At 27.1% G+C, this 14,496-nt stretch overlaps 3 protein-coding genes across 5 annotated transcripts; all 3 read left to right on the top strand.

The window, feature by feature from the left end:
- Nucleotides 1-1,836: 1,836 nt before the first annotated feature.
- On the top strand, nucleotides 1,837-4,204 carry LOC108565554 (alpha-tocopherol transfer protein-like). 2 transcript variants are annotated; one of them, XM_017925082.1, is made up of 7 exons: nucleotides 1,837-1,888; nucleotides 2,714-2,869; nucleotides 2,927-3,083; nucleotides 3,133-3,376; nucleotides 3,432-3,542; nucleotides 3,603-3,705; nucleotides 3,773-4,203. In XM_017925082.1, the coding sequence occupies exons 1-7, from the start codon at nucleotides 1,882-1,884 to the stop codon at nucleotides 3,919-3,921; spliced, it is 927 nt and encodes a 308-aa protein (XP_017780571.1). In that variant the 5' UTR covers nucleotides 1,837-1,881; the 3' UTR covers nucleotides 3,922-4,203. The 2 variants fall into 2 exon arrangements, with proteins under 2 accessions (XP_017780571.1, XP_017780572.1); XM_017925083.1 differs by lacking the exon at nucleotides 1,837-1,888 and having other exon boundaries at nucleotides 2,720-2,876; nucleotides 3,773-4,204.
- A 4,293-nt stretch (nucleotides 4,205-8,497) lies between these two features.
- LOC108565552 lies at nucleotides 8,498-10,112 on the top strand. Its single transcript, XM_017925081.1, has 6 exons — nucleotides 8,498-8,557; nucleotides 8,714-8,869; nucleotides 8,928-9,084; nucleotides 9,140-9,383; nucleotides 9,795-9,897; nucleotides 9,964-10,112. The coding sequence occupies exons 1-6, from the start codon at nucleotides 8,551-8,553 to the stop codon at nucleotides 10,110-10,112; spliced, it is 816 nt and encodes a 271-aa protein (XP_017780570.1). The 5' UTR covers nucleotides 8,498-8,550.
- A 1,657-nt stretch (nucleotides 10,113-11,769) lies between these two features.
- LOC108565555 lies at nucleotides 11,770-14,131 on the top strand. Of its 2 annotated transcripts, none has more exons than XM_017925086.1 (7): nucleotides 11,770-11,802; nucleotides 12,710-12,865; nucleotides 12,925-13,081; nucleotides 13,137-13,380; nucleotides 13,440-13,550; nucleotides 13,808-13,910; nucleotides 13,968-14,131. In XM_017925086.1, the coding sequence occupies exons 1-7, from the start codon at nucleotides 11,796-11,798 to the stop codon at nucleotides 14,114-14,116; spliced, it is 927 nt and encodes a 308-aa protein (XP_017780575.1). In that variant the 5' UTR covers nucleotides 11,770-11,795; the 3' UTR covers nucleotides 14,117-14,131. The 2 variants fall into 2 exon arrangements, with proteins under 2 accessions (XP_017780575.1, XP_017780573.1); XM_017925084.1 differs by having other exon boundaries at nucleotides 13,137-13,392.
- Nucleotides 14,132-14,496: the final 365 nt, after the last annotated feature.

The following is a 14,496-nucleotide window of genomic DNA, read 5'->3' as shown; positions in this document are numbered from 1 at the left end:
TAAAAAACTCCAAGGCCGACTCGCTACACGCATAGCCCTTCAAGATCACCCCACCCTCTCACTCTTTTTTTTTGTAAAACTTTCTGTTATTAAGAGGCTGGAAGAGGCTAAAGCCCATAACAGTCTACATTTTTGTATCACACCCTATATTATGTATTATTTTAATTTTATAAATAAATGATGATGATTGATATGAAGGTGCAAAGCTACAGAAGAGCACTGGAGCAATAAGAGCTAGGCATGTCACAAATCGAGCACCTACCTAGAGAGAGAAGTGAGAAGCAGCAACTTTGCACCTGAACCAAGCACTGAACCGAACATGGGTTTTTTGGAATGTACCTGCACTTCATGAGAAGAAGGAGGATGAAAAATGATGGTACTGCGAAGAAGAATACAACTCGTAGCATATGTTATTTAAATGTTGCAGATAGGAAAACATAAAGCACGAGGCGGAAACATAAATTGGAGAATGTTCGTTGTTGAATTGGTGACGAGCCAAAAGAGGTAAGACATCATAGGAAGATGCTTATCAGAGATGTGTTGGAGACTAATATAAGGATTATAGTATTTAAATAATTGGATCAAATGGAATGTAACCAACCTTTCCTTTAATTAAGTTATGTTTTTTTAACTAAACGTTTTTTCTTGTTGTTGTTGTTGTTAATAGTTTATTAGTTTTTAAATCATGAATATCCCTATATACTTAGTTATTTTGAGAATTAATAATATAAATGATTATGTTACAATTTATGTTTATTTGTATAATTGGAATACAAATGACGTGACAATATTAACTTCGTGACGTTTTCGTGAAGTTTTAGTTTCCTTACAACTGATCTCATTTACCAGTTTACTAACGAATATAGTTTAATATGCGAGGTGAGTTTTTATAAAATAACCCGAAAATTCTTCATATACATTATTTTTTTTATACATATGTTTGAAATACAAATTTTATACAATAGTATTTATAACAATTTAAAATTTACTTAATTACAGTAATGAATTCTGATTGAATTCTGTAACATATATTTGAATAATTTGTTCGTTTTTAGTTGCTCGTTCATAAGAACTGAGTCGTTAAAACAATATTATAGCTTGGATATGCTACTAAAGGATTACGTAACATGGATGAATTCTCAAGTAAATGTATTTGCATTTAATTATGTATATATTTTGTTGTAATTATGTTTTACTTTTTAGATAATTTTCAAGATTTTTTTTGAAAATCATGATGAATGTTTATTTCTGGTTGATGATGAAATTCTTAGTTATTATGGGAATTTAAAAACTTATTTTTAATAGCAAAATTTATATTACAAATTATTACTTAGAATGAAATTATTATTTTTATTTAAAAATAAATGAATGAAAAGGCATCTTTTAAAGATATTTTTTATTATTTGTATATTATTTTGTGAAATGAATTTTGAAACCACTTTGTGGTTTAAAACAGTATAATTTTATAAAGTTTACTTTGAAATTAATTATGTGAAACATGTTAACAAATCTATTAAATTTAATAAAAAACAAGTGGAATACAAATCAACAATTGAAGTAAGAAAATAATTAAAACTTTTATTTTTTTGTAAATAAATTTTGTTCTGTTTTTCACATATAAACATATCTGCAATGCTTTTGCTTAGATAATTTTGATACTAACGATCAAAGTTCCAAGATCACATAAAAAAAGTAATATTCACAAATTAATTGCTGCACTTATTTCATAAATTACGATGTTGTGTATGAAATTGTATTCTTTACGATTAAAAATGCATTTACCGATATTTATGGCTTCTATAAATAGAACGTATATATAAATTCAAGTTTCATTGCATTTATTCTCATCTAACAGCACACTAAGGTGTATTGTCTATCAAAATGCCAGGTGAGTTTTAATAAAATAATGTGTTATATACATTGATTGGTTCTTATCATTTAAATAATATGTTTTTATAAAAACTTAACAAATATATTGGATTAGCAAGAAAGATCTTTCAGTTTTCACAAAAAGATAGCATTTTGTTAGTTTTGAAAGACTTCTGTCTGTATGATTTTATCCTTCTGTCATTTGAAATTGTCATTTTTTAGCAGTTCAAAATCAATTTTAAGAGGAGTACAAAAATTTCATGGGACAAAATGGAAAATATATGATAATTGAGTAAAGTTCTTGATGCTCTGCTATTCCACTATTTCCTTTGACTGTGAATCTGCTGCTATACCTTAACACTCATTGTCCATATGCTGAAGGTCTATATGCTGAACCTCATTCATTTTACTATCATCTGTGCTGAACGATGGCCTTATTGCTGTAAGTACCGAGAGGGCTTACAAAGGGCCTGGCTTAATCAGGATTCGAACCGGCGCCCACGAAATCGTGGGTAGGGCGACTTAACCATTCGGCTATTAGTCGCCCTTTTTGCAATTACAAAATTATAGTTTATTCATTTTCAAGAAATAATCAAAATTGATCCACAAGTGTATATATATTCATAAACATAACAGTTTTACATAAGTTGATTCACAAAATATAAACAATTACTTCTTATAAATTTAGACATTGCTTTATAATTAATTAGACATATAAAAAAATCGTATCATAGCAGTTTTTCCTATGTTGAATTCCGAAATTCTATGTCTGCATTAAAATATATGACGTTCAACTATTTTTTTACATACGTGATTCAATACATTGTTTTTCTTTCTATTTAAGTTGATTTGGAATGTAAGTCACTCCTATTGAATTACACGCAGGATGATGTGCAAAAAATATTGGCAAATCACGGGAAAAAAATGAAAGACTTGGAAAACGATGTGGAATCAATCAAGGAATGGTTTAAAACACAACCACATATTCCAGTTACACCCAGTAATAAGTAAAATATACTCATTGAGATAATCTCGCAATAAAAAAAAATACTTTCAGGTGACAGATTAATAGTTTCATATTTGTTAATGAATAAGTTTTACATCGAGAAAACTAAATCCAGGCTGGAAATGAACTATTCCATACGCAATGTATTACCTGAGTTGTTTTGTCACAATCCATTACATCCCAAAATGCGAAAATCCCATAGTTATTTGTAATACTTTTTAAATAGTATTTCCAAATTTAATATATTTTCTTTTTAGGAAGGTCATAGGTATGCCAAAACTAACGAAAGACTTACGTAGGATTTGCATTATAAAATACGAAGATGATGCTAGTATCGATGTAAATATAATCCTTTCACGCATCGTCATGAGTATGGAACTAATCGCAATGTACGACTTCAGCAATGGAGATGAATATATAGTTGATTGTATGAATATGAAGTTTTCAATAATTAGTAAATTTAAACCCACTGATGTTATGAAAATTGTTGGGCTTTACGATGTAAGTGATTTTTGATTATATGATCGTTGATTGTATAATTACTATTTCATTCTAGAAAGTATATGCAAATAGATGTTCTGCTATACATATTGTTAATTTGCAGTCTGTTTCTGAAACTTTGACTAATATGTTTAAAATGTGTTTAAAACCTAAGCTACGAGATAGGGTAACGTATATAAAACATTATTACTTTATTAAAAAAATAATGGAATTTGTGATTTTTTAGTTAATTATTCATAAAAATATTGAGTCTTTGAAACAATTTTATAGCTTGGACTTGTTACCAAAAGATTATGGAGGAACTTCTAAAAGCACAGATGAATCCGTAGGTAATATATTGTTTATATTGATTTATCTATGTGTTTTATAATGTCGTGAATTTTATTGGAATTTTAGATGATTATCAAGAATTTCTAGAAAGTCATGATGAATATTTATCGAAATGGATTAAAATTCATGTAGATGCAAAATTGAGACCAGAGCCACTGGTTAATGATGAAATTCTTGGGTATTATGGAAATTTTAAAAAGCTTGACGTTGACTGATATATTAGCAAAAAATAGCGGAGGTTATTATCTTTTAGAGAAAAAAATATTCTTTAATAAATAGTTTTGTATAAAAAATTAATTAATTGCATTTTAATTATTGCTTTCTTGTTGTGTGTTTTTATTTACACTCTTTTCAGTAAACCACGGGTTCCATATGTTAAAACCATTTTATTGAAATCTTTAATTCTGTAATAAGTAAATTGATAAACTTATGGCACCAAACTTGATCAAGAAAGCATAGATTTTATATATTTTATAATATACAAACAAAATTACTATATAAAAAGGTGAATCTTATCAAAGTTGAATTAATTTATTTTGTAATAAAGATATTATCAGCGAGGAAACATTCACCTCTACATAGACCTAACACTTGAAACAGTTAAAAAAAGATATCAATATTTGTAATTCTTACTAATTATTTAAGTTTATTGTTATGTATATTTACTCGTGATATAAAAAGTATGAAAAAAATCTGTAATCGCATTATTTTTGTATTATTGTATTATTATTGTTAAAGAACATTTTACAACAAATACATTTCTTAATTTTTTTTGAAAATAGAATTTTATAACATTCATTTACACAAAACCGCTTATGTAAAAGAGAATATTCAAATAGTTTTTATTAATGAAATTTAATTTTCAGAATGATTGATTCTTTAAATAATGTTTTTCACTGCTGCACTAGTCCATTGTGTTTTGTATTCTTTTAATGTATACAGAATAATTGTTGATTTTATTTAAAATTATGACTATTTTTTTGTTTCAACATTTGATTTTTGTTTATTTTCGTCAATAATAATACTAATAATGACTAAATTAAAACTGGTTATTTACTAGTCGTAAACATTATTGATTTTTTTTTATATATACATCGAAAATATATAAATTATAGTTTCTTCAATTTCTTTCTCTTTTGAAAGTATACTGTCGTATATTGAATATCAAAATATAAGGGGAGTTTTCCCATTTCTTATATTATTAAAAAATAAGAATTTATAAATCAAATCATAACACAACAATTAAAAAGGCTAGTGACGATATTTACAGGCATCTCTGAATTTTCGCGATACTTTTTTTACCCGGATTTTTTATACGTGGACTGAATTTACGCGACCAGAAAATGGCGACCTTTCGGATACGCCGGATTTAAATTTCCTTTATTTTTTTTTCTATACAAGTTGACATCTATACTTTTTGACTTTTGTCATTTACTGTTATTGCGGTTATTAAATATGGATCGCTATACAAACAACGTATTGTGCTTTTTAAAACACATTACAAATTTGGCTAAAGTTTTGCGGAGACTGATGAAACTCATTTTCATTCGGATGGTTTTCTTAATAAGCAGAATTGTCGAATTTGGGGCAATGAAAATTCTAGAGTTATTAATTAAAAAATGAAGAATCTATATGGTGCGGATTATGGGTTTTTGAGAATGATCTGAACTTTTTGTGGGATCAATGAACCTCGAAGATATATTTCAACAGGATGCTGCCACATGCCATACAGCAAGAAAAATCATCGATTTGTTAAAATAACATTTTCCTGGTCGTGTGATTTCCAGAAATGCTGACGTTAATAAACCACAAATAATTCCTGAACTAAAAACAGAGATCCAACGCGTTATTTCTGAAATAGAGCCAACTGCCTTGTAAAAAGTCTTCAAAAGGGTCAGGGTATGCTAGCACAATCGAGACGGCCATTTGGTCGACATAGTATTGCATAATTAATCTCAACATGTCTACTTTATAAATAAATAAAAATTTCCCAATTAAATAATAATTTACTGCGTTTCATATCAAAATTAAATCCGGCTATCCGGAAATTACATTAATAATAAATACAAAGTAGAATTTCTAAATATTCCAAACGATAAAGATATTGAGTTTGTGATAATAAAAAAGAAATAGTTCTTTGTTTTAAATAGTGATAGTGACTCCGAATAAAATGTTGCTCTTGATTTCTGAAATGTTATCATTATTTTATGCAATACATATATATTTCCAAAACTATTATTTATATTTTTTTTGTACTTATTTACGCGATTTTCAATACTCATATCCCCGATTTACACGGATTCTAAGAAAAACGTGTAAATCGAAAAGTATCAAGGATTGGTTTCAAATGCAACCACATATTCCAGAAACACTAAGTAATAATTCAAATATGCGAATTAATATGTGCTGACAATTAAAATGAATATAATTTCAGGTGATAGACTAATTATTTCATATTTGACAATGAATAAGTTTTCTATCGAGAATACAAAATTCAGATTGGAAATCAACTATTCAATTCGTAATATTATGCCTGAGTTGTACTGTCATAGTCCATTACATTCTAAAATGCGAGAATCCTATAGATATTTGTAATATTTCTTAATTATATTTTCTTTCTTTAATAAATTTATTTTTTTAGTAAGCTTATTGGAATGGCAAAACTAACGAAAGGTTTAAGAAAACTTTGCATCGTAAAATACCAAGATGATTTAGTTTTGATACAACTATCTTCCTATCATTATTATGGCCATACAAATCCTCGCAATATATGATATCAATAATGGAGATTAATATATTTTCGATTATACGAATGTTAACCTTTCATTGATTGGTAAATTTAAACCCAATTATATAATGAAATTAGTTGGGCTTTATGATGTAAGAACAAATTTATTCTAGAAAGTGTATTCAAACAGATTTTCTATTATACATATTATTAATGTGTTAACAGCTGGAGAAACACTGATATGTTTATGAATATGATATGTTTAGAATGTGTTTAAAATCAAAACTACGTGAAAGGGTAATATTAATTTAATGTTTGCACATTTCCGATTGATTGACTGTATCACCTTGAATGTAGTGTATTATATCACTACATTTAAAGTGAAGGAGGAACCAGATTATGGAGAAACTGTTAAAAGCTTAGATAAAATCTCAATGAATTAGTATTTTATTTTATTATTTGGAAAGTCATAAAGAATATTTATCGAAATGGATTAAAATGCGCGTAAATGAAAAATTGAGATCATGGGAATTTTAAAAAGCTCGACTTTGATTAATATGTTATTATTAAATATGTTTATATAAAATATATTTTGTTGACAACGATTTTATCAATTAGAAAAAAAAAAACTGCTTAAATTGTGTAAAGAAGAAACCAAGCATAGGAACCATGTAGGAATTAAAGTACTGTAAGAATCTTACCTATAAAAAACTCTTCCTTTCATTATCAAGCATCAAGGACCACCTACATTTATCTGCAATGTTCATTTTCTTTGCGGTAGCACATTCCGTTCACTGAGATGTGTCAGTGATTGTCTCCACAATCAACTTCTTTGTTAGCTTTATCCAAGCTCTGCTCATCTTCTTCCTTAGTGGAGAGCACCTTTGATACATATCTTGATATGATGACTTAGACCTCTGAACTCTTCAACATTGCACAAACAAAAGTGTTCTTTCCGGTATTTTGACAGTTCATAGTATTTAACAGTGGCGGATTAAGCACTTTAGGCCCTAGTCGCAATGTGAAGCCCTCTTCTAAATATTTCCAAATCAAAAAAAAAAGAAAATAAAAACAGAAAAACAAAATAAAAAATGATGATGAAAATGTCGATTTTTAATGTGCCGCATTCTAAGATAAGAGACACCCTTGACTTAAGAAGACCCAAGAGCGGGCCTGCGCATGTGACGTGCAGTTAGAGTGATTGGTCTCATACATCCTGCACATCCCGGTATGTTAATCTGACTTTCCGTGAATCGGGTTATAGAGATTAGCAAGATCTAGATCTTGAGACTAGAGTTTATATTACAATTATTATCCTTCTATTGATTAATGTAAGGAAATTTACTTTTTTATGTTTATCTATTTTGTTCTATAATTTGATTAATAAACTCAGGATTTTACTTATTATAAAATACTTAATTAATAGTTAATTTGTTAAGATTCGAAGTTAGTTATGAAATAATTATACTATAAATAAATCATAGCATAGTTATAAGAACAAAACCATTTATATAAAGACCTATAAAATTAATATAGACATATAACGTATTTACTAAAATTTAACCCTTTGCGGACGGAGCAATTTGACGTGCGTCGTCAGAATCTGAATTCCTATATAGTGTCGTGTTTTGATAACTCAAGTAGAACCTCTAAAAAAACTTAATCAAAAATATGACAACATCGTCTGAAAAAGACTAGTGGCACCTTGCTAAGAACTAAGATTCGATGACAACGCCTCCACAATAGCCATGAATACAATGTGTGTACAACAGTGAGCGAATATATCCGTCGCGTCGTAGTGTAGTTTACGGAGAGTTAATTGTGTAAGTAGAAGGCAGATAGTGTGGTTCGAGAAATGAGGTAATTTAAGCGTTCTATTTTACACATTATATTATTAGTAAATAAGCAATGTCCGTTCTCTCTCTAATTTTATAATAATATTTAATAATGTTTCTAGGTTTAATTAAAATGAGAAAAATAATACAAAAAATAAAAGTTATTTTGTTCATTTGCAATTATAAATGTATTTAATTTTATGATGTCGAATTATATACATTCTAGTTATATTTTGCTCGCCTCAGTTCATAGTAGACATTCATATATATTACAAATCAAAATGTCTGGTAAGTTTTGAACTTTAGATTATTTAAATGTTTTTGAAATGGTCAAAAAAACAATAATTTGTATTTTATACTTTTTCTATCAATAAAAAATATTTCTTTTAATTATTGTTTTCATTATTATTAAACGATTATATGATATAATAAATTGTTTTTAAGTTGATTTGAAACAGAAAGCTGCCCTCTTGTTTTACACAAAGGATGATGTAGATAAAATATTGGCCACCCATGGAAAGAAACTGAAGGATGTCGAAGTAGATTTGAAGACGATTAAGGAATGGTTTAAAACGCAACCACATATTCCAGAATTACCCAGTAATTAGTAAAATACACTAATTATTATATACTCACTGTTATAGTAATTTACTTTCAGGTGATAGACTTATAGTTTCATACTTGATTATGAATAAGTTTCACATTGAAAAAACTAAATCCAGATTAGAAATGAATTATTCTATTCGGAATGTAATGCCAGAATTGTTTTGTCATAATCCTTTAGATCTTAAAATTCGAGATTCACATAGATATTTGTAATATATAATACTATTTAAATTTAATATCTTAATTTCATTCTCTTATTTTTAGTAAAGTTATAGGAATGTCAAAACTAACGAAAGATTTAAGAAGACTTTTTATAGTGAAACCCAAAGATGATGCATGTTACGATATAACCATCATCATTTCGCGTTTAATCATGAGCTTAGAACTCCTCACAACATACGACATCAACAATGGAGATGAATATATTATTGATTATGCAAATGTAAACCTTTCAATGATTACGAAAACTAAACCCACAGATGTTATGAAAATTCTTGGACTTGCTGAAGTAAGAATAAACAAATATGTTCAGTGTTTCTTGATTGCTCAACCATTCTTATTCTAGAAAGTATATTCAAATAGATTTGCTGTTTGCCATTTTGTTAATATGTCAAACTCTGGGAAAATACTATTTAATATGTTGAATAAACGTTTGAAACCTAAACTACGAGAAAGGGTAATGCAATATTTAAGTAATATATTAATGTTTACATATAGCTAAATAATTGTCGTATATTAAACGTTGAGTTCGTCAAAATGTACATAAGATAGTTTTTGAGGTAGATTAATATTCTTATATTAATATTCTATTTGTTTATCTACCCTAGTCTTTCCATCTTATTTTTCATATTATCATGAAATAATTAAACTAATATTGAAAAACCTTTATAATATTTTTTAACTAATAATGTGTTTCTAGATCTTTGTTCATAAAAATGTTGAATTATTAAAAGAATATTATAGCCTCGACATGTTACCAAAAGATTATGGAGGAACTGCTAAAAGCATTGATGAATTATCAGGTAAATATGTTTGCGTTCAATTTTTTATTTGCTTTGTTCTGTATTAAAATAATTTTTGAATTTTAGATGATTTTCAAGAATTTTTAGAAAGTCACGATGAATATTTATCAAAATGGATTCAAATACGTGTAGATGCAAAAATGAGACCAGAGCCATTGGTTAATGATGAAATTCTGGGTTATTATGGAAATTTCAAAAGTCTGGACGTTGACTGATATAATATAAATAAATATTATTGCTTGTTTGTGAATATTATATTTTTTGACAATAATTATTAAACTGTGATAACAGTGTGGGCCAATAAATCTTATTATTTAAACAGAAACATATTTTTCTATAAGAATCTTGTGATCCGCTCTTTTAAAGTGAAAGTTCGCCACGGTTAAACAATATTTAAAATTCTCCTCTCCGTTCTCAACTACAAATATTCGAAATTTTCGCTCCTTGGCTTCTTTGCCACTTAATGAGGCTACCATAACTTGTTTGAAACGGGAAATATCTTAAAAATAGTTCTTTGTTTCAAAAAGGTTGAAGAATAAAAAAATTTAGAAGCAGGGACTAGAGAAAATATGACTTAATAATATGGTTATAAAATTAAAGATATTGAAGGTTAAATATGTTATAATTGAATTTGTGATCGATATTAGTATTTCTAGGAATGCAGAATTTGGGAAAGGAAGAAATATTATTCTTTGAATAAAAACTTAAGGGAAAGGAAGAAGTATCAGGTGATCCTTGAGAGGATTGTGCAGAGATTAATTTTGGTTGTCGTATTTTGGCGAGAATGCCGAGTGCAAAACATTCAGTCACATATAGTTTTTTCAGTAATGGATTTCGACGTTAAATAGGAAAATCATTTTGATTTATACAAAAATCACATTAAAAAACTCCAATAAGGTTTTTAAACCTCAACTTTTTTACAAAATTGATCCTCGTTTTGCATACAAAATATCCAGGAATAGAAAAAGGTGTCTCACTCTCAGGATCTTTATAACATTCAATTAATATTTTTTTTTATTTAGTAAATAAGAGAGACGTGTTAATAATCTCTTGAATTCTGGTCTCTATAGCACCCTAAAATTAATTTCAGTTTTTAATTTAAATATGCCTTAAATATTTAATACATTTGCATTTTGTCGTCTTAAAGTCTGAACTACTAAACTTGAATGAGCTCAACAATTTTACAATACTCTGCTTCATTTCACGTATAATTGAGAGTTAAAACAAAACATTCTTTTAAGTATTCATCAACCTGTAATTCACGGGAGGATGAAGAACGCTGCTTTAAAATATTCTATTTTGTTTGGAAATCAAGGATTAGACTTAATTTCTTCCCGATTTTCTATTTGTTTCATGAAACTTCTTTTAAACAATACTCATGTTTTATACAGATGATTTTGTGTCCAAATGTGTATGTTTTTATTAAAATAATTATTAACATATTAATTAGTTTTAATAATATAAGTTTTGATTAAAACCCAGTTTTATAGTTGGAATTATATAAATTTATTAAAAAAAACCCTAGAAACCTAATATTTACTTAAGAATATTTTTTTAGTGTTTGATACCTGTTTTAAGTTAAGTAAAATATTTTCCACAGAAAAGAAAGTTCAACATATTGTTACAAAACATTTTTTTCTGAAGTTTGTTGTTATCAATATATGTGAACGATGTTTTTTTCAAGTTTATTTAATGAGAGCATTTCAAAATAATTATTGACAGCAATCAAACTAGTTTAACAATTACAAAATAATGACACCAATTTAAAACTTCCATTTTACATATTAAATGTTATATATATTAGAAATTCTAAATCATTTTTTATGACGTCTATAATTCAAAAATATATATAAATTATAGTTTTATTGCATTTTTATCATTTAATATTATACATCAACATGCCAGGTGAGTTTTGATGCTTGATATTTTATTTAAATTGTCCTGATATATTTTTCAAATAGTTTGAACGACCTTTGCTGCAATTTGTATGTAATACTTTACTTTATTTATAATTTTATTAAGAATAAAAATAATTTATTGTTTACTTGCTCACACTAGGGTTTGTCGGTTTTTGAAACCCAGTTTTGGAAAACCGTTTTTTTGAAGAAATTTATTAAATTCGAAAAGCTAGAGTTAGACTTAAAATATAAAAATAAATAAATTATTTTAATTATTTGATTTAAAAAAAAATTGACACAAAATCGAATAAACTTTTGCGAGGACACGTACAAAAATTGCGTTTGGACTGAAATAATATAGCGCTGAGCAATATATTTTTTGTTCGCTGATGGAAAAGAATAAAGAAATAAAAGGAATAAATAAAATATATGTCGTAGAATACAAATATGTAAGCATAAACAGACGTTAATTAAAGTTCTGACTTTTACATCGGGTACTAGTAATGAAAGCGACGTTTGTGTGTACGTAGCAAATGAGAGAATATTGTCTATTTCTGTTTCTATCAAAAACAAAGATCTATTTGAGTAATAAATCTACAGACATTTGTTCCTTTTTAAAAACATATTTTCTCAGAAAGAATAAGACATAAAATACTATTTTATAGTAATTTAGATAAATAACTCTGTTATTTGTTTATCTGTGTGGTTTTCTATGCAGTAAATTTTATTATGTTGTAGTTTTATGAAATATTATACAAGATTTTAATTTATGTTTTGTCAGATTATTATTTTAAATTTTCTATGAAAAATAAAACTTTTGTTTTGTTTTGTAGAAAAGTTAAAACCGTTTTTTTAAAATGTCGAGTTTTGTATAAACGATAGCTCATACATTTCTTTTTCTTGTTATTTTTCAGTTGTTTTGGAATGTAAATCACCGCTATTCCTATACACAGAGGATGATGTGAATAAAATTTTGGAAAATCACGGAAAGAAACTGAAGGACTTGGAAGTCGATTTGGTATCAATCAAGGAGTGGTTTAAAACGCAACCGCATATTCCGATAACACCCAGTAATAATTGAAATAAATTAATTAGGAAGTAGTCGCAATTAAAATTAATATACTTTTAGGCGATAGACTAATAATATTCTTTATGTTAATGAATAAGTTTTTGATCGAGAAAACTAAATCCAGATTGGAAATGAACTATTCCATTCGCAATGTAATGCCTGAGTTGTATTGTCTCAGTCCATTACATCCTAAAATCCGAGAATCCCACAGATATTTGTAACATCTAGTATTTCTTAAATTTATTTAACTAATTTAATAATCTTATTTTTAGTAAAGTTATAGGAATGCCAAAATTAACAAAAGGTTTACGAAGACTTTGCATCATAAAGTACTTTGATGATGTTAGTTTCAATATAACTACTATAATTTCACGTACAATCATGAGTATGGAAATCTTCGCATTATATGATATCAATAATGGAAATGAATATATTTGTGATTATACGAATGTGAACCTCTCGCTGATTAGTAAAATTAAACCCACCGATATAATGAAATTGATGAGGCTCTCAGATGTAAGCATAAATGTACATATACCTTATTCGTGTATTGTATAATAAGTATTTTATTCTAGAAAGTGTATGCAAACCGATTTTCTGTTGTACATTTTATTAATGTGTCAGCCGCTGGAGAAACGCTGTTTAATATGTTTAAAATGTGTATGAAACCTAAGTTACGACAAAGGGTAACGTAATATTAAAGTAAATAATATTCATTATATCAAAAACATAAATAAATAAAAATTGAAACATATAATCTGATGAAAAAATGTATGAAAAAATAGATCAACTATTACAAAAGTCTATTAAAACTATTTTTTGTCCATTTTAGATATAAGAAAATATTGCGGCTTGTTCCAAAAATGTTTAAATTATAATTGATTTAACCAAATTAGAATTTTAAATACTATTTTGTTTTTAATATTAATTCATTCGTTTCTAGATGCTTGTTCACAAAAATATTGAGTCGTTGAAAGAATTTTATAGTCTGGACATGTTGCCGAAAGATTATGGTGGAACTGCTAAAAGCTTAGATGAAATTTCAGGTAAATACATTTTTATTATTGCTTTATGATATTTTTAAATATGGTATTAAATTTCAGAAGATTTTCAAGAATTTTTAGAAAGTTACGATGAATATTTATCGAAATGGATTAAAATTCGTGTCGATGCAAAATTAAGACCTGAACCACTAGTTAATGATGATATTCTTGGTTATTATGGAAATTTTAAAAAGCTTGATGTTGATTAAAATGAATATCTTGTATTATGTATGTATGTATTATATTGTATTGGCACTAATTTAGATAATGAACAGCTCCACTTAGATTTTAATGTATGCAATGTTTGTTATTTGGATAACAAATTATACACCGCAATTTATATACAAATAAAATATTATTTATATGTTGTATTTTTATGTATACCAATTCCAGTAAAAGTTATAAAATGATTGATTAAGCTTCGACTTAAGTTCTGTAGTGACGCAACTTAAATTATAAAAATACGTCACTACGTACCGGTTAAAATTCTGACCATGATTAAGGGTTAATAAGGGTTATAACAATATACTTTTTAATTCTAGTGATTTAAAAAGCTTGATGTTGATTAAAATGAATATCTTGTATTATG

This window comes from Nicrophorus vespilloides, unplaced genomic scaffold (assembly GCF_001412225.1).
Source record: "Nicrophorus vespilloides isolate i.1.1-1 unplaced genomic scaffold, Nicve_v1.0, whole genome shotgun sequence".
In the NCBI taxonomy this organism is placed as follows: domain Eukaryota; kingdom Metazoa; phylum Arthropoda; class Insecta; order Coleoptera; family Silphidae; genus Nicrophorus; species Nicrophorus vespilloides.
Note: the sequence above shows the minus strand (reverse complement) of the source record. Positions and strands in the feature narration are given on the sequence as shown.